We start from the raw sequence: 21,617 nt of genomic DNA, 5'->3' as shown, positions 1-21,617 counted from the left end.
GGGCCCAGCCTGCTCTTTGGCCCTTCCCAGCACCGTCCCATCTAATCTTTATTTTAGATCCATCTGCAGAGTACAGGGCCTCAAGCCCCGGTTTCAGGTTAGCAGCTCTAGAGCAGGTTTTCGGTCTCCTGCCTCCTCTCTCCCTGACTCCCAGCTGCTAGAAGCGTTTTTACTGCCTAGAGGGATACACAGGGGTAGTTGGCTCCGGACCGCCAGCCGCTCTGCCCATTCCCTCAGCTCTGTATATTCGCCCGCACAGCCCCTGCCGCTGCCTGTCAGCTGGTCTGGTCACGTGGTGCGAGGTGGAAGGTCGCTGTGCTCACAATGGAGCTGTCGGAGGACTTGCAGAGGGCTTTGCACCGCTTAGCGGATTCGGCCCGATTTGGCCCCAAATCTTTCGTCGCTCTTCTCCGGGCGGCCTTCCTGAGCCTGACCAGGGAGCAGGCCGCAGAGGCAGCCCTAGGTAAGGGAACGGCGGGAGGATGTAGCCGGGCTATGTCGCTCTCATGGTGCTGCCTTTGTGCATGATAGCCCGGGCACTGTGTGCGCCCCGCGGCGGTTCCCGGGCAGCGATCCGAAGGTGACGGGTGTCAGATGGGTGTCGGCGGCCGGAGGCAGATGCATGAGGCGCTGGGAGGCCGGGTACGAGCTCGGTGCAAGCCCAGCTCCCCCGGCTTTTGTTCTGCTTCCTGCTGCTGCCACCATTTCTGTACCAGCAGGCAGCAGCTACCGAGGGGCCCGGGGGCCTGCCGTGCCCAGCGGGGTCACATGGGCTCTAGTATGGGGTCTGGACCTGACCCCCGGGGTACTTAATCCTGCAGCACGGAGGGGGAGCTACATCCGGGGGCTGAACTCAGCGGAGGGAGTGAATGTAAACGAGGTCTGGATCGCGGGTCGCGGAACTGAGTGTGTCCTGAAAATACCGAGAACTGAGTGTAAATATTTACTACTGAGTGTATCCTGAGCCCAGATCTGAGTGTGTACTGAAAATTATAGCGTTTACTGTACTCTGGGCCCGAATGGACCGGAATATACATTAAATGAGTGTTTCCTAGACCTGTGGGTGTTTTGAATAAGCTAAATACTGAGTGTGTTCTAGACCCTGGACCTGAGTGTGCACTGATCACACACACATCTAAGTGTGCACTGAATACGCACACATCTGAGTGTGCACTGAATACGCACACATCTGAGTGTGCACTGAATACGCACACATCTGAGTGTGCACTGAATACACACATCTTAGTGTCCACTGAATACACACAATCTGAGTGTGCACTGAATACAAACACATCTGAGTGTGCACTGAATACACACACCTGAGTGTGCACTGAATACACACATCTGAGTGTCCACTGAATACACATAATCTGAGTGTGCACTGAATAAAAAAACATGAATGTGCACTGAATACACACATCTGAGTGTGCACTGAATACACATAATCTGAGTGTGCACGGAGCACACAAAATCTGAGGATCTGAGTGCGTGCGGAGTATGGGAGGAAATGAATGTGTGTGGAATAGAATGCACTGTGTATTCCGTATACAATGGGAATTAGTGTGACTTTAACGCATAATGCAGTACATAGTGCTCAGGAGGGCTGTGTGTGTGCAGTCCGGATCTAGAGGGTGGAAATCATTGGGGGGGTGGGGGGGTTGGAACGAATTGTGTATTCTCGATTTAGTGTCGGGAATTTAGTGTGTTCTAGACGTGGATAAAATTGAGTGTATACTAAATGTCGAACGTGTATTGAATATTTATATGGATCTCAATATGTACTGAATCTAGAAGCTTTGTGTGTTCGATCGAGAATATGATTTTGCCCGGTCTGTTACAGCTCTGTATGCTGAGTGTATACTGACCCTTTTCTAGATCTGGAAGCCAGGGGATGGCACTGTGGGTCGTATTTTATTTAGAACAATTTAAGGCATAATTCTAAAAGTGGAGCTGTCGTCATGGAAACCAATTCTGTTTTCCCCTCATTTAGCTCTTTGCTACACACTGGCTCTTTGTGGGTTTAATGCTTCTCTCTATAGTCTATGTGTATACGAGTTAATAAATACGAATAAAGCTGACGATACAGTCCTGAGTGCGAGGGGTAAATCCAGCCTAGACCGGGAGTTTTAGGTGATGTGAACTGGATTTTGTTCAGTGTCCAGCATCTTGTGAGCCGCTCATACATTGTAGCTGACTCTGGATAATTAACACGAATAAAACATGTCTCATAAAGAATCCTGATGATACAGGTCGGAAACATCTTGAAAGTCTTAACACAGCATAACAATCTCAGAGGATATATGGTTTTAGTCTTTTTTGTTTTCTTTAAATGAGTCCGTATTTCACTGTTTTTTCACATATGCTAATTGTATCTTTAGCACATGGGAGCTTGGGTTCTGTACTTGAGTATTTATAAAACAAAGACATATGAGTGTTATATATTGAAGTATATTCTGTATTACATATTTTCTATAATGTATATTAGGTCATTGGTTATGTACACATAAGTTTATTCACATGAGTTTATTCTTCAATATGTATTGAAAATGTATTTTGGATTCCTTGTCTACCACATCTTTTTGAGAATATTTCTGTACTCTCCATGGGACACTCATTACATTTTAGAGTCGATAGCAGTTGATATTTATTGTCATTTTCTGCTTTTGGTCTGGACTATGGCATGTAATATTTATTAGTCTATTCTGGACTATGGAATTTAATACGTATCATTTGAACAATTGCTCTGCTATACATCGATTAATTGGATATATATGTATATTATGCAGTTTAGATGTTTCACCCACTGGATAATTTGTTCTAGATTATAAATTTAGGATCTCCTTGTTCTGTATTCATTTTCTAGAATCGAATTCTGAGTTACTTAATAGACCTCACAAGAACATTTGTTACTTAATTGGATCTGGATGACTTTTTCTATACTGGACACTGGAACATTTGTTATGTAGGAGTTGGATAATATATTCTATATTACACGCTGGAATAATTGTTCTGTTATAGGATTTAGATCATGTATTTCATAGATCATACATTTCATATAATGAAAATGTGTTCTGCATTAAGCAATAGATCACTTTTTTTTGTATGGTACACGTGGGGGAACACTTTCTATATAATGCATTGGAACATGTTGCTCTATATTAAAAATGGGATCACTTGTTATCATTCCTTAGATTAACCATTTGGAAGCTTGTTCTCTGTTACACTCTGGAACATTTGTTCAGTATTAGGAATGGGCCGTTCCCTGTACTGCTCATCTGGAATTTTTGTTTTGTATTAATGTAACCATTGTTCTGCATACATATTGTTCTCCTACATGTACATCCAGGGAGCCCTTTGTATTATGTACCGGGTCACATGTTCTGTATTATACATAAGGATATTGCTTTTGTGATCTGTTTTGGAACATTAGTACAACTTGCCATTCTCGATTATGTAATCGGCTTCCTTACAGTATATGCATTGTACAGGGTATGGATCTATGCTCATGGAGTGGTACTCTTACCCTATGTATGGTGTCGTTTTAACCTTGTGTACCCCGGTGTATCTGCATGCCATCTGAATGGAGGGGTATAAATCGGCCTTGTCAACTGCTTTCTGATGCATCAGTATTAAAATATCTAACAGTCACAGATTTTCAGTATTCTGTGTTCCCATCCTTTAACCTGCATATGGAAAATTCAATATTATTTATATTAAAAGCCCCAGTATTTCCAAGTTTTAAAAAGTAATTGCAGTTAGTCGAATTCTCACAATTAACGTTGAATCTTGTCTGAAAAGCATATTCTGTAATATAAAATAGAATCTTTTTTGGAGGTGCTGAGAACCAGAATCTTACTCTCTCGCCGAGACTAATTGTTAAGGTCATTTCCCCTATGATCCAGCTGTTACTCTAGGGTTAATTATATTAACTCTTTCCCATAGTTAAATGTTAAAGGCAGCAAAGTATTTTTATAACTGCTTCAAGTCTAAATCTTTGTGTTCCCTTTGCAGTGCTAGTTGCATTTAATTCTGTATGTATGGGTTCTAGATCTCAGTCTTGTATATCTCATGTATGTATGTATGAGGGGTTAAAACTAGGGAATGATTTATTTCATAAATCTCTCCAGGAGAACCTGATATAAAATGCACTGTAGGCCTTGTTTTGCTGGAAACGTCTTGATAAAGTCTTGATCTCACAGTTATTCCTTCTTAGAGTCGTTTATATTAATTAGATAAAAAGAACTTGTAACTAGCGTTGGGTGTGTGCATTATTGATTAGAGAATTAATAAAGAAGTAACAGTTTGGTAGAATAAATCAGCATATCTCCAGATCCAAATAAACAAATCCAAATTACAATCACCCTCTTACGCCTTTGTTCTGATATAAACCTGGTGTTAATATTTGTACAGTTGTGAAACTGAAAAGAGGTTATTTTATATAACCCCATCAGCTCCAGATTGCACACAACGTATAGTAACAAACTACTGCTTCTCTAAAGATCAGTATTCATTGCTTCATTTCAGAGAATGTTTCCTTTTTCTAATGGTTTTGTTATTTGGTATCAAATCGGTTACTGAGAAGTATCTACTAATCTTTTTAATCGACTCTAGTTTAGAGAAAGGGTCACATATTGGATATATATATATATACATATATATATATTAGATAGATATATATAGATATATATATAAATATTTATGTATCTATATAGATATCTCTCTCTCTCTCTGTCTCTCTCTCTGTATGTATGTATGTATATATACATATATATATGTATATATATATATATATATATATCCCTTAGGGTTTCTTTTGTAGAAACATCAGGGAAAATATGGGAAAAAAAAATATTTGTAGTGGATCAGACGAAAAAAGTTGACCCTTAATCACATGACCTATTCCATTCCTAGCTGTAACATGAGTTCCTTATTAGTATGAGGTCTGTATACTTGTGCATAAACAATAGGTGAGCAGTCCCTCTTTATCGCTTTAATTAAATGTGATATATATATATATTGTGATTATCAAATAGCCTCTGTTTTTTCTAAAGCCTGGTTTGTTATCAGGGGTAATACAGCTGTATCCTGGGGCAAATCACCCGCCTCTCTCTGTATTTAAATAACGTATAATGGAGTGTGGCGGTCTGGAATCTGCCATAATAATTTAAACCAGGACAATAAGTCACTAATAATAATGTATATTTTGTGGTTGTATATTGTGTAGTCTGGGAATAAAAAGACATGATCGCCATTTTAGATCGCGCTTGTTTTCCGTCGAAATATCGAATTATTATGTCTCACTACTAGTGGCAAATGTGTGCACTGCATCTGAGTGTTCCAGAGGTTCCAAAGCTCTGGAATCAATGCGTTCTGCTGCGTATATTCGTATCAGATGATCACACAGAGACTGATTACTAGAAAAGCAGAGCAATTCCTAGTCCAAATATTACCTTGCTGTTTTTAGTCTTGTTTTCACAAGAACAGCTGAAAAAGTAATTCTAAATACAAATTTAGGGTGAAGTGTATGGTATTCGCTCCCCTTTAACCTGCAAAAATACGCTGTTTTGTAGGATTATATTAAAAATACTTTGGTAACTAGCAATGATAAAGCCACAATGTCCCTTTCTCCACGTCACGCGTGCACCAGTTTCTTTCTTTACTATTGCTCATGAGAATTGTTAAGAATTAATATTAATGTTGCGATTAATATATAACTTGTGTTATTTGATACTGATGTTTACAAATCTAACATATTTATTATCAATGTATCTTTTCTGTATATATATATATATATATATATAATTACTAGTCGTCTTGAATTTTTTCAAGACCCATTTTATGACCGAAAATAATATACATTCGTAAATATATTTCTTTGCTTAATTAAATGAATGAAAGTTTTGGCTAGAACTAGACAGAAAGAATGATCAGGCACATGTTCTCTAAATGCACTAAATGAAATGCTGTTTGTGTTGGTTTAGACAGCCCCGAGTTACGGCACCTTGACCCAGCACACGTTAAGCAGTGCCATGCAGCGGCTGCTACCTGTATTCTGGAGGCTCTGAAGCACCAAGTAGACAGACAGACACTCAGGTACTCCCCCTGATATATCACGTATTCTCTATACCCCTTGCTCCCACTGTCTCCAGACTCAGGGATTTTTTTCTCTCTGCAGCACATTCCTGGAAGACTGTAAATTTGACAAAGAAAGAACAGAACAGTTTTGGGCAGAATACCAGGTTTACAAATTACTTTTCTTAAACTAATAATTAATATGCATTTTTACTCCATTATTTTATTCTTTTTTTTACTTTGTTTCAGAAACACAAGGATTCTCTAGAAATCCTCCTTGAGAGGTGAGTTTCTCAGCTTCTTAAAGATACTGTTCCTCTTAGACAAACAATAGCTCTCTAAATATGATATCAGTTATCGGACATATTATCTCCCTGAGGGCTTAATCACAAATGAGACAACTTTTAATTATTACAGATTTAGTTACATTCAGCCAAGTCTTTTACCAGTTTTCTTATAAAATGCCATTTTTAATGTTTTGGGGGATTCTCATGTATGAACAGTTCTGACCTCCAATGTTTTCCCTTTATTTAGTTTAGGCAGGTCACCCCCACATATTACAGATGTCTCCTGGCGTCTTGAATACCAAATAAAGGTAAATACAAGATATTGTATCTACATATGATACAGTTATGTTGTATGAACTGATATTTTACATTTTAATTAGTGACTTTCATACAGATATTATTTGTATTTATTGTACAGGCCAACCAGCTCTACAAATCTTACAGACCGGGCTACCTTGTGAAACTCAGTATGGAGGTAAAAGCATGACGATCCATATGAGTGCTAGAGAATTAATGATCAGATTGTATAAGTAACTGTAACAATTCCTTATTCTAGAGCCCTGATCCCAATGAGAACACCGATATTCGTTTTAATTGCTCAATGGAACAGTTGCAGGTAATTACTTGTCCTATTCCCTTCCATTGCAAAAATTAATATATTTTAATTGTTTGTAACAGACTCGTGAGTCTGTACTCTACTTCCAATTTCACAGTTTATTCTGGAAAAGTTTCTTGCTGTCTGGGCATCCCAAACATAAAAGGGGATCAATGTGACAGAAAGAGTTCCTATATTTTACCACCAGTAGAAAAACTTTTAAGATTAGACACAAAGTATGAAAGAGCAAAGTTTTTGAAACACTTTCATTTTCAGGAAACTTGATGGCAAGTAGTTTTGGAGGATGAGCTTCTAAAACTATATATATATATATATATATATATATATATATATATATATATATATATATATGTGTGTGTGTGTATAATGTATGTGTGTGTGTGTGTTCATGTACCAGTTCTTGAATTAAATGCTTGCTCCCTCTCAATATCTGTTACACAGTTTAATTACTATTTTCATATCCAGAGGTTTCCTGATTTTCCAGCTTATTTTTGCAGGTGAAACAAGCACGATTTGTTTTCTTTGGTTTCAGCATTTGTTTCATTTTTAGCTGATTAAAATGTTACAAAACTTTATTTCAATTTTTGTTGCATTCTTTAAACATTTATAAAGAATGTTATTTCTGTTTTATTTTTCTTTAGGATTTGCTAGGCAAACTGAAAGATGCAGCAAAAAGCCTGGAGAGGACAACTCAGATATGATTCTGGAAGACCAGCAATGGGACACATTTTTTTTCAAATACAGTTTTTCTTTTTTCCTTTTTTTTATTTTGTAAACCTTTATAATAAAAAAGTGTGACATTTAACCCAGTGTTGTGTGAAAATGAAAAGAAAGAAAAGGAGTTTAAATAAAATTTCTGAGATTTAGCCTAAATTGCTTGTCGGTTTTGCCAAGAGTGCCTGTAAAGATCGTTAAAATAACAAGAATTTGCTCTTTCACAATAAAAGATGGGGTACTGCATGATAAAGTACATTTAATTATCACATCTCTACATGTTAGGAATGTCTACGATAATAAATATGAGGATCTGACAGATTGTGTCAATTATTTTTAATACTTAATTTAAAATTATTATTTTTGGTGGATCCGTCAATTTAATGATTTATTACCAAAGATATTTTGTGTTTCTCTCTCCCATCTATTAAACTAGAGAGGTTCCTGGCATCCTGATGGTTAATTAGTTAGCTATGTATTATTTAGAGATATATATAAATTTTGCGGTATTATGGCCCGATGGACAGTTAACCCTCTGTGATCCAGAGCAAAGAGTTTGGCCCACTGGTAAAACTTAAAGGGTTATCCCACTTGGTGTTTGGAATCCACATCTGCATCATCCAGATTCCTTCTGAGTGTGATCGTGACTTCAAGATTTTCTTGGAATGGTTTTCTAAATGATTGAGATCAATTGTTCCCGAAAGGGGAAAACAAAGCGAAATATATTTGTGACGTTACAGAGAAAGAAGAATTAAAGCCCTCTATAAGTAGACGAATTAGCCGGAAAATGTCAAATGGGGGATTTTTACAAAAAATTTAAATATGTGAATTGTGACAACTGGGGTCACTGAATAGTATTTGTTTTAATGGTGCTGTGGGGAAATCATCAGACACAGTCCACAAATAGAATAGAATAGAAAGGGTTACAAAGTCATATATCTGGAGTATGCACGGGTAATATTGTTTTAGTTCGTTATGGGCCATGTGTTTATTCTATATTATCCTGCTGTGTGTGTATATATATATATATATATATATATATATATATATATATAGCAGACTAGTGTGTAGTGGGGATGTGAGGGTTAAATTATTTGCGCAATTTATGTTGCTCTCGTGTTTTCGTTGTTTTTGGAATTAGTTATAAATTTGCGTGTTCTTTAACTCGTTCATTAACATCCTTGATAGGACGGTGGCACAGGGCACCGGGACTATGAATCTTTCCTTAGTAAATTAAGCGACATTGAAGTCGAAATGTGTGTACTCAGGATCACACATCAATTGACCTCAAACGATTGATACGGAGAATTGACACCCGGCAGAGGTGGCTAGGTTTGAACAGTAGTACCGAGGGTTCCCCTTTTTTCTGGCCCCGGACTCTTTAGCGGGTCAGAGACCACCAGCCCGGGGTCTTCTTCGAACAAACCCCTGGGAGGGGGAATTAAAGGATCCAGGAGAAGGTTAGATCGCAACAAAGAAACCCTTGAGAGATCGGTTCAGATGGGAGACGATTAATTCGCAATCTCATAAATGAGATTAATTAACCCCCTGTCACCCAGAGGCAACAACACCACACAGCTGAAGTAGGTCCGATCAGGACCGGTCACAGGCACTGAACAGGAATGTTACCCCGGCCGGGGTAGACTTTAATTTATTATCCCAACCCCTCCGATTAATTAATTCACCACTCAATGAATCTTTAGCCCACAGGTTCAATAAACCCGTTGGCACATTTTCTGTATCCCAATCCCCAATACATAAAGCGCTTTATAGAAAATCCCCCCTGTTATAACGCAGTATGGATGCTTTTCACTGACCCCCTCACTGATTACACCGCTTTATACCCTATACGCATCGATCTGAATTATCTCTCACCCTCCTTCACTGATAATATTTCTTCCAAATAAAGCGATTACAATTAAAAAAATACCGTCTCTGTATATCCCGTAAGCACCGATTGAATGTACACAACCGCTCTATTAACAACGAGCTTCACGGACACGGCGATAATAATATCGCTGCTTTCCCTGGACGAATTGAAACAACTCCACAAAACTGTGATAATTCGCTTCCCTTTCCTGTACATAACGAGTCTAATAGCCCGGTTTGTGGACACACCGTTTCTTCCATTTTTTGTAGATATTTGATTAATCCTTCTGTCGCTCCCCGTGCACGATAAGAGCTGGATGTGCCCCTGTGTGTGAATCAGGAAGAAATTTTTACATCGAAACCCCCAAACCCAGATCATCACCTATATATATATATATATATATATATATATATATATATATATAGGAACCTGCGTTTTAAATCTGGATTTAAATCGGTTTTACTAAATTGGAGATTTTACATGTAATTATAAAAAACTATAAAACGTGTTCATGCATTCTAACATATATGAAGACAGACAGAAAGGATAGACAGAATGTATAGATAGATAGATAGAATGTATGGATAGACAGATAGATAGATAGATAGATAGATATATTGAAAAATCTCCACTTTCTCTGCTTCTGTAACAAAGAAGAACTGTCCCGTTTAATTGAACGCACACAAATCCATACATGTGCTGACTCCAGGCACACGTATGTTCCCGGCACATGTATGTTAGCATGTACGGGGTTGCTGTGTGCCGTGTGAGTGCGGTGTGTGTGCACTAATTCCCAGGCCGCCCTTAAGGAATGAGACCACGTGACGGCGCGGGGCGGGCGGACTCCGAGCCATTTTGGGGACGGTGTCAGTTTCCAGTGTGAGGCTCCAGCGAACGGAGCGCCCGAGCCAGTCCGGGGAGAGAGCAGAGCAGGGGGAGATCGGGGGCAAAATCAGGGGCTGCAGGCGGACACACGGAGCGCCAGGACCGGCAGGAGGAACCGGAGGAAGCTGCAGCGTGCTGGGGAAGCGAACGAATAGGACAAAGCGCCCAGGATGGTGCAGAGAGCGCAGGAGTAGAGGCGGGAGCGGCGGCCGGGTGCAGGGGGAGCGCAGGAGGAAGGAGGGGACAAGGGGACCCCCACACACACAACAGCCGGGTGTATGATTGGGGGATGAGCTGAGTGCCTTGCACCCCCCCCACCCCGAACTGACAGCGTCTGCAGCTCGGCTCAAGATGGCCGCCCCTGGGCTGCTGCTCATCCGCTGAGCGCCCCCCCGGACACCGCATTGTCCCCGGGACTCCCCTCAATCAGCACCGCGTACTGCACCCCAAGGTAGGTACACGCACCCGCCCCTGGCACCCCTCCTCCTAGTTGTGTGCGGGGGGTGGGGATTGTGTAGGGAGGAGGTGGGAGGGTGAGGAGGGGGTGGGGGGTCTGGTGGTGCACACAAATAAAGAAGGGGGGTGGAGAGGGGGTGGGTTTTGAAATGTGAAAGCTGGAGAAAGGGGGTACACAGGTGGTTGGAGGGGTGCAGGCAGAGGTAATGAGGTGTGGAGGGCATTTGAGAGGGCAGATGTTTATGTGTACTTGCCCCCCTGAGATCCTCTCATACCCCTTGTCTGATGTTTTTATGTTTTTACCCCGTTTCCTGCCCTTCAGATGTGCCTATGCACCCTCGTTCCCCTATGCGCCCCATTTCCAGCAGCTCTCCCCACTTTGTGCCTTCCCAGAGGAGAGCTTGTCCCAGGATGAGGGCTCCCCATGCCTTACAGCAGAATGTCACATTAACTTAGAGAAGAAAAAAACTCCTGTGTTGGCAGAAGACCCCCTGGAAATGCTGGGGAGGGAGGTGACAAAATGTGGCATAATGCTGAATATGTTTTGATTCATTAGCTTGGTTCACACGGGTCAGGGTGGCATGAATTGTCCTTGTCACACCGGCTTACACATACAATGGCCGTGAAGCTGGATCTAGACTTTCTATTGCAATAAATATTTCTAATCTGGGTTGTGTTCATTCGAATTTCCAATGTTCTGCTTCATATTGTTGTTCTGTGCTTAAAAAGAGGGATCTAGAGGGTGAAGAAACCTGATTCGAATCAAGCGTTTGTTTATTTTCTGAAGCTGTTTAACATTTTGTATCCAGTTGTCATGTTGTATATAGTTTACCCTTTGTACTAGATCATATTGCTTGTTTCAGCCCTGGGATTGACAGTAAATCACAATTTGCTCCAAGTATGTGGCCTGGGATGTGTTATTGTACCCAAAGCCCCCTCTCTACTTCGCTATTAAACCTTTCTGTTTCTGGAGCTCACACCACTTATTCAGTAATAACTTCGGCAGCTGAAACATAATATATTTTTCTTACATAAATTCCTGATACCTTTTTTGTTTCTTGTTATTTGGACAAAGATCCAGAAAATACCAGCGATGGCAAAAAAACCCTTAATATTTAGTGAAAGAAAGAAAACTTGCAAATCAGCCAACTGATGTATACACGGACGGTCACTAGCATGTGTTAGGAATTGTTCACGTGGATTTGTCGGGTGTTTGGGAGAAAAAAGTTCAAAAATGGCGGCTATGTAACAATTTGTCATTTTTTACTATATATTTTATTTCCCCCTTTTTATCGAATTAAATGAGGGTACCGCTTATTTATACATCGATCCAGCGTATACCATAGAAAATAAGCTGTGATTGTGTACACGGAAATATTGCACAACTCGCTCTAGTTCCATGCGTGGAACCAATAAATCTGCCTGTTAGTATAGACCAGAGACCATGTGCATGTCTAGTTGATGGATTTGATGGTTAAAGATGTCGGGAGTAGATCAGTTCTTTTTTTCGGGTATTTTGCACCTGGTTTTCCTCATTTTTACATATACAATGACAGGCCACTGACAAAACAGCCAATGTCACATGGACCTTAACGCTCTTTAGAGTTCTGTAGTATATTTTTCTTTAACAGATCATGTATTTTGTATTTTTATGATCTAGTTTTGGAAAGTAACATATTTGGACAGTAGCAATCTGTCATTCTTGTCCTGCGTGGATGAAGATCTAGATCCAGTAGTGTTCTATAGAGCTTTTCCCGACAGTAAAAGTTGGATTTCTTCTATTGCAGTAATGTGTATGTGTGTGTATATATGTATAATATATGTGTGTGTTTGTAACAGAGATTGTGGTTTTTTTTGTCTCGATAGCAAATGAATAGATAAAATGATCAGGAGGTTTTAGTCACTTTTTTCTAAGATTCTAGAATAGGTCTGCTTGTTTTTGGCCAGGATAATGTAGGTGATGAGACCAAGTGCCTGAGGTCTGTTTCTGGGGACTGGTTTGGGGTTTGAACAAACAATAGGATTTGGGAATTGTCTTGTTTGATCCCTTACTGACAACTCCTGGTAAATTCTTAGTCCTGCTCCCTTTACCTCTCCTGGCATTAAGAAGCTTTTGTAGTTGTCAATTAGAAAGAAAAAGGGGAAAAAGTCGAGCTTGCTTCCTATTTAATTAACTCAGTCTGCTAGCTGCTATTTTTTCATGGAACGAGTTTATCCTGGGTTAGTCTTTTTGTCCCTGTTTCACCAATATATTCTGAAACTGGAATATATTGTGATTTGGATATTAAATATCCCACTTCTAAAACAACGTGATTCTAGAGGTTATTCCTATGATCAAGAATGCATCCACAAGTCATATGTGTTTCTGGATACTTTGGGTAAAATGTTAGCTCACACGGTTCATAAGAAGACTATTGCTTTCCAGAAGATCTAAACAGAACTTCTCTTTATTCGTTATTTTCCAGAGTATATTGTTTGCTCTAAGAGCATTAAACTGCTCAGTGTTCTCCATCCAGTATGGTTATTGGGGAAACTGTGTATAGATTACACGTGGGCTGCCTCTCTAGATATACATAGATTAGCCATAATCTCAGTCCCCTCATAGATCCAAGTGTCAAATTAACAAATCATTACTGGTTCCGGTGGGAATAACTGTGCAGAACGCACTCCAAACCAGTGACAGTCAGCCTCTGGATGATATATGTAGGGTTCGCCTAATAAAATGACTGGGCATCATAGGAGTCGCAGTTTTCACGATCTGGGGTGTCATATTCTTGGTTCTGGGGGCGCTTAGTGCTTAAATGTCCTAGCTGGTCCGAAGATGTTGCCTCCTCTAATACCCTGTCATGGTGTAACTTTCATTAGCTCCCTTAGTAAATATACACATCTATATATATAATGTCTAAAATTAAATACGGACTTCATTCTTGTATTACCGGCCGTGTGTACATATGGATACAGGCGATCCGTTGGTTATATTACCGGGTTTCTGTTTTTTATGCTGAATTTTAGTTTTGGGTTATTTCCATTTAGGAAGGTACCCCACTAGCTCTATTTACCCAATGAAAAAAAGTGAAGATTTCATTTACCGTATTTTAATTCTTGCATTTTTGGCATTGCGAGGCATTATTACAGAGTGTTATAGATTGCTCTAGAAGTCACCCGACAGTCTCTTTTAGCCGTGCTCTAGACTGTCACTGTGTGACTCCCAAACGTTTCCAGCTGTTTTATGTCCAATTTACCAAAAGTCTTAAAGTATTTGTATGGCTGTGGGTTTGAAGGGGTTAATCCTGGGAGGTGCAGCCCCTGTCACTTCCTCCTCTTTGAATACCCCTTCTGATTTTTCACTAGAAAGGAAAACCTTGTCATTCCTGTGACTGCAAACTCAGGAGCCCCGGGTGAGACATAGCACGCTTTGTACATAGGGTCTTTATATAGGGGTATGATGCACACCACCTAAGGAATGAGTGGACCTCTAGTCTAAATAATTCTAATCGCGTTCTCCTAATAGCCGGTATCTCTGTCCGCTCCCGTATTATGTACACAGATATTTCTTGCGATTCTACACGCATTCGCCAGATATGTGCATATAACAGGCCACGCCCACCAGCCCATCGCTCTGCTACTTGCCCGCGTACTATTGTACGATTTTGTTTATTTGTTAAACTGGTGGGCCCACTGTCTCTCTGGGTAAAAAAGATCTTCTCCGGTAAACAAAGCCGGGATCTGTTCTGGAAGGTTATTGCCCCCTGTGTTTCCACGATGGGAGGTGGGGTGTCTTGGCCCCCTGTGTTTCCCCGATGGGAGGTGGGGTGTCTTGGCCCCCTGTGTTACCCGGATGAGGAGGAGGCTGAATTCTGTGTGTTGGTGTAATTTTCTCCCCTTTTCCCTCCCTCTGCCTCAGCCCTTTGTCTCTCCTCCCCCTCAGCCTTCTCTCTCTGAACTACCCTGTGTGCCTCTTACTTTGGCTGCTCTCTTTTTCTCATGTCCGGCTCCATTTTCCACCTCCTGCCCCTCCTCTCTGAAGCCCCCTACACGGAATATTACAGTAGAGGAAAGGGCTTTGCTCTCCCTGCTTTTCCTAGAAAGGACCATCTTTCTTCTGTTTATTCTGCTCACCTGTCACCCCGTGTCCTGGGGCTGTAGTTACCCACATTCTATATCGCTCCTGATTACTCGCATGGAGCGCAATCATAATCACTACTATATCACGATTTGTTAATGGTATCAAATGGATCTCCGATATCTTTTTCTTCTACATTCTTGTTGATTTTTGGGATCGAATCTTTGCGATCAGACTGTGGATACCTGCATCTTCTACCTTGAAGTTAACGGATCGAACCATGAGATGGTTTCCAGAAGCCCCAGGATTTAACGCTTTGCGCCTCATCCCGTATTTATAGACTTGATGGGGGATCCAGCTGCCAATTGTGGTTAACCATTCCCTGTCGGATGTGGGGCTAATGTGATGTCCTCCTGCAGGTATATGACTCAAACACCCTATGGAACTCCGCTGCCGGGCTTCCCTCCCGTTCCCAGGCGGTGGCAGTATGCCAAGTGTAAGTGTAGGTTGCTATGGTAACGGGAGGATTGCAGCTCGGCACCAGCACAAGGCAATGTGCTTCTTTCATCAATAAAATCGCCTGTCTCCCTGATGCCTTCCTGTCCTGGAGTCCCCACCAGGCAGGACCGCTCATCTCCAGCTGGCTCAGGAAAACCTTCCCTCCTCTGCACCTCTATTGACTCCAGAGGAAGCAAAACGGGTCCCGAAACGTCACTCACCGGGTGTCTCGGCTCACTCTGAGTTGCTGTCTTATGGTTCGGTAAGAGCTTCCTAAAAGCTGCTTCCTGGCAGACAGATGATAGAGCCGTCTAGAAGCTCGGGGATGGTGGAGCTTCTAGGGGCTGAAAGACAGTAGAGCTTCACTAAGGATGGTGGAACCTCCCTGGAAACCTGAGAGGGTCCCTGTTGATTGTTTGTTGGCCATGGAATCAGTTTGCATCTGGAATATAGGTCTTGTTCCTAATTGTTTTTGACATCTAGAGGTGAGACTGGATGTTCTAGAGCTCCAGATACACACGAATGGCTCCTGGGATCGTTTAATCCGGTGGATACCTTTTTATGAGCCTTGGGTGAAGCTGCACGGAATACATTGGATGTATTCATGCGATACTTTTCAGCAGCTACAGACCCTTTGCTATCTCCTGCCATTTCTATAGATGTATAATACCGAATAGATTGAATATTTCCCAATACAGAAGGCGCACTGGTCATCAGATGCTGATCTGTATGCCCGGTGTCCCCCGTATCTCCGTTTACTTGCTCTATTCATCATCACGCAGGTGCCATCTGTAATGTATCGATTGTTTTTTGTTGCAGGGTCCCTCATCTTACAGCCACAATGCATCGCACAACCAGGATCAAAATTACCGAGCTAAACCCCCATCTGATGTGTGTGCTGTGCGGGGGCTACTTTATTGATGCAACAACCATCATCGAATGTCTACATTCCTGTGAGTGAGGCTTTTGTGTCTTCTTGAGTGACATTTGTTTAACACACTATGTACAATGTATACTTTTTTAATGTGGGCTTCTAATTAAATACTGGTCCCTCCTTTGCGGTTCCTGTGCTGGATCGTTCCAGTATTCATTGGTTTGGTGGTTTTCTGGATGTTTTCTAGATCATGCATCCTTTTATTTGCTATATTTATCCCAGGCTCCCATGTTTACTTATTGGAATATTTTTTTGTCATATTGAAATATTTACAGTTTGCAAAACGTGCATTGTGCGTTATCTGGAGACTAGCAAATACTGCCCCATCTGTGATGTCCAAGTACACAAAACCAGGCCACTGCTCAATATTAGGTATGTATTGCTTCTTTTCTACCTTTTTATAAGACTTGTGCTTTTCTGGAAGAGGTCTATATTATTGATGATGATAATAATAATAATCTATAACTCGAAGAGTGAACTATTCTAGCAAGGATGGCTTTAGAGTTCTGATTCAGTAAATTGAGGTACGTCTTTATCTGGTAATTCACCTGGACATTGTTAGTATTTCAGTCAATTGAGTCCAGTCCTAGTCGTTTTGCTCTTCTTGTTACAATCCTTTTTCTGGTATTTGATGTACTTTAGAACCATTGTCATATCTAGAACATCTACTGATCCAGTTCATATTGTAGAGGTTTTAGGTATGGGGGTTCTACAAGAAAGGATGCTCACTTTTTTGTTTCTTCTGTCCCATTTCAGGGCAGATAAAACTCTTCAGGATATCGTGTACAAACTGGTGCCAGGCCTTTTCAAAAGTATGTATTAAATAGCATATTTTGGTTTAACCATTTATTGTCGGGCTAAAGGAGATAGATCTAAAATCCCTGTCTTTCTTGTAGATGAGATGAAGAGAAGAAGAGACTTTTATGCTGCCCACCCTTCTGCAGATGGTAAAATAATTAATCTACCTGTTACATAGTTACATAGTTATATAGGCTGAAAAAAGACATGCGTCCATCAAGTTCAGCCTTTCCTATATCTGTTAATTTGTTGCTGTTGATCCAAAAGAAGGCAAAAAAAACCCCTGGTTTCGCTCTTTCCAATTTTGCACTAACCAGGGAAAAAAATTCCTTCTTAACCACAAAATGGCAGTCAGATTTCTCCTTGGATGAGTAAGCTGTTTCCCCATAATTAAAGATTATATACCCGAATATTATGTTTTTCCAGGTATCCATCCAGTTGCAGTTTAAACGTCTGTACAGACTCCGATAAAACTACCTCTGCAGGCAGAGAATTCCACATCCTTATTGTCCTTACTGTAAAAAAAACCCTTTCCTCTGCTTTAGTCTAAATCTCCTTTCTTCCAGTCTAAACGCGTGATCGCGTGTCCTATGCATAGTCATGTTTATGAACAGATTTCCACACAATGGTTTGTATTGGCCCCGAATATATTTATATAATGTTATATATGCTGTTAAAACAATAGCACTTCTAAGATACAGCTCCTGTTTTTTGGATGTTTCATAAAACATAACTGGAACTCTAGGAGGTTAGGTTATCATTTGCATTGTATATTGGCCCTTTTCGGCATTCATATTGTGTACTCCAAGATACTATTATGGAAGCAGTTTAGCCTAATTACTCCAGTGGAAAAATACATATTAACACTTGAGTTCATTAAATATTAAGGGCATTTTTGTGTTATTTAGCGGCAAATGGTTCAAATGAAGACAGAGGGGAGGTAGCAGATGAGGACAAGAGGATCATTACAGATGATGAGATTATCAGTTTATCCATCGAGTTCTTTGACCAGAACAGGTAAATTTTATCTTTTTTTTTTTTTTTGGTCTGTTTGTCCTTTTTCTAAAAAAACAAAATACTCCGTAACATATTTATACAAATATGTATTTTTTTACTTAATAGAGTGGATCGTAAAGGCGGCAAAGACAAAGAAAAATCAAACGAAGAGGTAATTTACCTTCACTAATCTTTTAGATTTTTCACTCTCCCTAATGTGTGAAAATGTATTTTTATTTAAAAATATTTAACTTGTCAGCTTCAGTTGCACTAGAAGAAATATATATATAATTATACACAATGTTTCCAAGTAAATCGGCCTGTGGTCGGTCTATTTTCTGTTAATTCGCTTTTAACCCTTTCATCCATGTGTTACTGGTCAGAGCTGTGTTTTAGATCGCTTTAAACCCCATGATCTTCCTTCTAAAAATATGTCTATAATCTAATCTACAAATCAGTGTCTCTCTGGCCACCTCCGATTTTGGCTTTAAACTGGAGGCATTAAATTGCGGCCGTATTTCCTCTATATACAGCACACTAGTTACTAAAAGCTGGAGTGGTTATGCTGGGTTTAATTGCTAATGATAAATCTATTACAAGTCATCAAATACCAGCCCTCCCATAGACTGCAATGTGACCATGCGGGATGTAAAACAGCGATCTATCGGAGCTGATTTATTAACGGATATTTATACCTTATATCTTTTTATCTCGTTTTTTGTCCAATGCAGCCAGTTAATTATATCATCTCCGGTAATTGAGTCCAGCCCTTTAATTAGTATTTGCCCCACTAGCATCAGAGATTATTAATCCCTTTTAATGCTTTGCAGTATTTAGTAAATCGCCACCTTGCTTTCAGGCTAACGACAAGCGGTACTTGCGCTGTCCTGCGGCGATGACGGTGATGCACCTAAGGAAGTTTCTGAGGAGTAAGATGGACATTCCCAGCAACTTCCAGGTAAATATTAACTAATCTATTATTTAAATGACCTCATTGCTATAGCCGGCCGAATTAACTATGTCAGTGCCGGCAGATCGGAGTAGGACTACACCTGGTTTTTATGATTTCTTTTTTAAGAGTTTTATGGCAGATTAAGACTCTCTAACCGGGTAAAGTCGTTTTTTTTCTTTTATACACAGTCAGCCGCTGCTTCACCAAACTTTTGGACTCTACTTTTTTAAACTTATTTTTTGCTTATAATAACACTGTAGCTCTCTTATTTCTATTATTTCCGTGACGTGTTTTTTTCCTTCTTCTATGAATAGATCGATGTGATGTATGAAGAGGAACCTCTGAAGGACTATTACACATTAATGGACATTGCTTATATCTACACGTGGAGAAGGGTAAATATTGATTCGGTTCTAACCCTGGCCGATGTGAACAGCTGTCAGGATAAATCTGACCTCACTCTATTTTATCTTCTAGAATGGACCCCTTCCTTTGAAGTACCGAGTGAGACCCACCTGCAAAAGGATGAAGATGACCCATCACACCGACAGATTAAATAACACCAGTGGGGAGCAGGAAAGTGACTCTGGCAGCGAGAAGGGAGGCAGCCCAGCAGGAGCAATTCCTTCTACCTCCTCTTACATGCCAAGTCCCAATACCCCGGTACAGTCCCCACATCCACAATTCCCTCACATCTCCAGCACCATTAATGGAACCAGCAACAACGCCAGCACTAACCACCAGAACCCCTTCACCAACAGAGCACGGAAAATGTCCCTAAACGGGTCATCTGCGACCTCCTCTGGCTGACACCCTACCTTGGGGTCAAAGATCCGGACAGCACACCAATTTCTAGACACATTCATGCCATTTGCAGCTTTATAGATGCTCATAGGTGTGACCTTTTTGTCCAAGTTGCTTACTTTTGTAGTGAAACCCGAACATGGCCATGGAATGACTTGGGTTATTATTCTCTGGACCTTGGAATGGATGACCAAGAAATGTTTTTTTCCTGTTTATACTGGCTACTAAAGGAAATATTATGGATTACGGAAATGGATTACGGGAAGACTCTGGATTTTGGTCTATACAACCATGGATCTACAGAATAACCGGCTAGGACCTTATTAGGTTAATCCTGAAGACCTGGAACATGGAGTATATCTGTTCTGGTTTGTTTGGACCTCATTGGATGTGTCATTAAGTACAGAGGAGCAGCTGTGGGCAGTCACTGCTTTGTGAATGGGTTTGAGCTATTGTGGATGGAGTTCAGATATATGGTGGATGACCTTGACCTTGACTTTGGTTTTATCTTGAAATCCAGATAAACTGAACCCATGGAAACCTTTGTTCTTGTTCTATTGATGTTTATGTGGACGTTTAGAGAGAGCTCTGTGGTCACCAATCCAAGTGCTTTACCATCTACCTTATAGAAATACATAGAAACTCATCTATGTAGCCAATTCACTGTGAACAGAGGTTTCTTGCGTGTCAGCCATGTTTAAATATTTTTCCATGTTTTTACCTTTTCTTTTCTGACATTGTCTAAAGAACTAATTTTGCTGCCAGAAAAGTATTTTTTAGGTTGAAAAATAGTTCTGGCAGCAAAATAGTTAATCTGTTGCTGCACAGAATCGATCAAAAGATAAGTAAAGTAAGCTCTTTGGTTTTCACAATCTCTTTGCCTAAAAAAGCGGGTATTTACCGTTTTTTTATTTTTATTTTACTGACTCGTTTAAATGATTCGCTTTTGTAAGAATCAGTTGGCATTAAGCTTGTTGGAAAATGCCATATTGGTATATGACGTAAGAGGAGAGAGAATTGTATGATATATTTATAAATCCTATAATGAAGATATTGAGTTTTCATGCAAATGATTGTTACATTTTCAGAAGTATGCCCACTTTTCCCAGTTGCAGATAGCACAGTTTTTTTGTTACCCACTCAAACGTTTTTTTTTTGTTTCTTTCTCTAGTTCACATGATTGTATTCAATTAGAGAGGGTCCCCTGTGCCTTCTGTTTGTACCTGTCCCATGCAATAATGGTACTGAGTATGATGGTTTTTTATTATCTTTTTAATACCGTGTAAGCTATCCATTTTGGGTGGGGTAGGAAGTCCACGCTCCAAAACTCAATTTTCTCATGTTTAAAATGTAAAATCGCTTCATTTCTTAATTGTTGGAATATGATTCCATTAAAACTGTCACTTCCACGTACTCTCATCACGCATACTTAAGCATCTTTTAAATCCTCATTCGTGGGCTGATTTTCAATATCAGAGCATCTAGATCCCCTTAAACCGCAACTTGGCAACAAACTGCAGAGAGTGATGGTAGTTGGAGTGCAGTAGTTCTCTTTGACGCAGGAGTTGCTCTAACCTGCGTTGTCTTGCGTCTCCACTTTAACCCTTATCAGTGCCAGGGCGGCCGAGAAAGGGTTAATCTCCTTCAACCTCCCATCTGCAGTCACTTACAT

General features: G+C 40.4%; 1 protein-coding gene across 1 annotated transcript; it reads left to right on the top strand.

The window, feature by feature from the left end:
- The first annotated feature begins 324 nt into the window (after positions 1-324).
- LOC149287221 (polycomb complex protein BMI-1-like) lies at positions 325-19,951 on the top strand. Its single transcript, XM_089493170.1, has 15 exons — positions 325-463; positions 5,982-6,093; positions 6,176-6,239; positions 6,322-6,356; positions 6,916-6,971; positions 12,394-12,411; positions 16,298-16,414; positions 16,671-16,767; positions 17,152-17,207; positions 17,292-17,342; positions 18,102-18,210; positions 18,316-18,361; positions 19,049-19,147; positions 19,456-19,536; positions 19,619-19,951. Exons 1-15 carry the CDS (start codon positions 325-327, stop codon positions 19,949-19,951), a joined length of 1,413 nt encoding a protein of 470 aa, XP_089349296.1.
- Positions 19,952-21,617: the final 1,666 nt, after the last annotated feature.

The sequence above is a fragment of the Sceloporus occidentalis genome, unplaced genomic scaffold (assembly GCF_023333645.1).
Source record: "Sceloporus occidentalis isolate IW3139 unplaced genomic scaffold, rSceOcc1.0.p SCAF_63, whole genome shotgun sequence".
NCBI lineage: Eukaryota > Metazoa > Chordata > Lepidosauria > Squamata > Phrynosomatidae > Sceloporus > Sceloporus occidentalis.
Note: the sequence above shows the minus strand (reverse complement) of the source record. Positions and strands in the feature narration are given on the sequence as shown.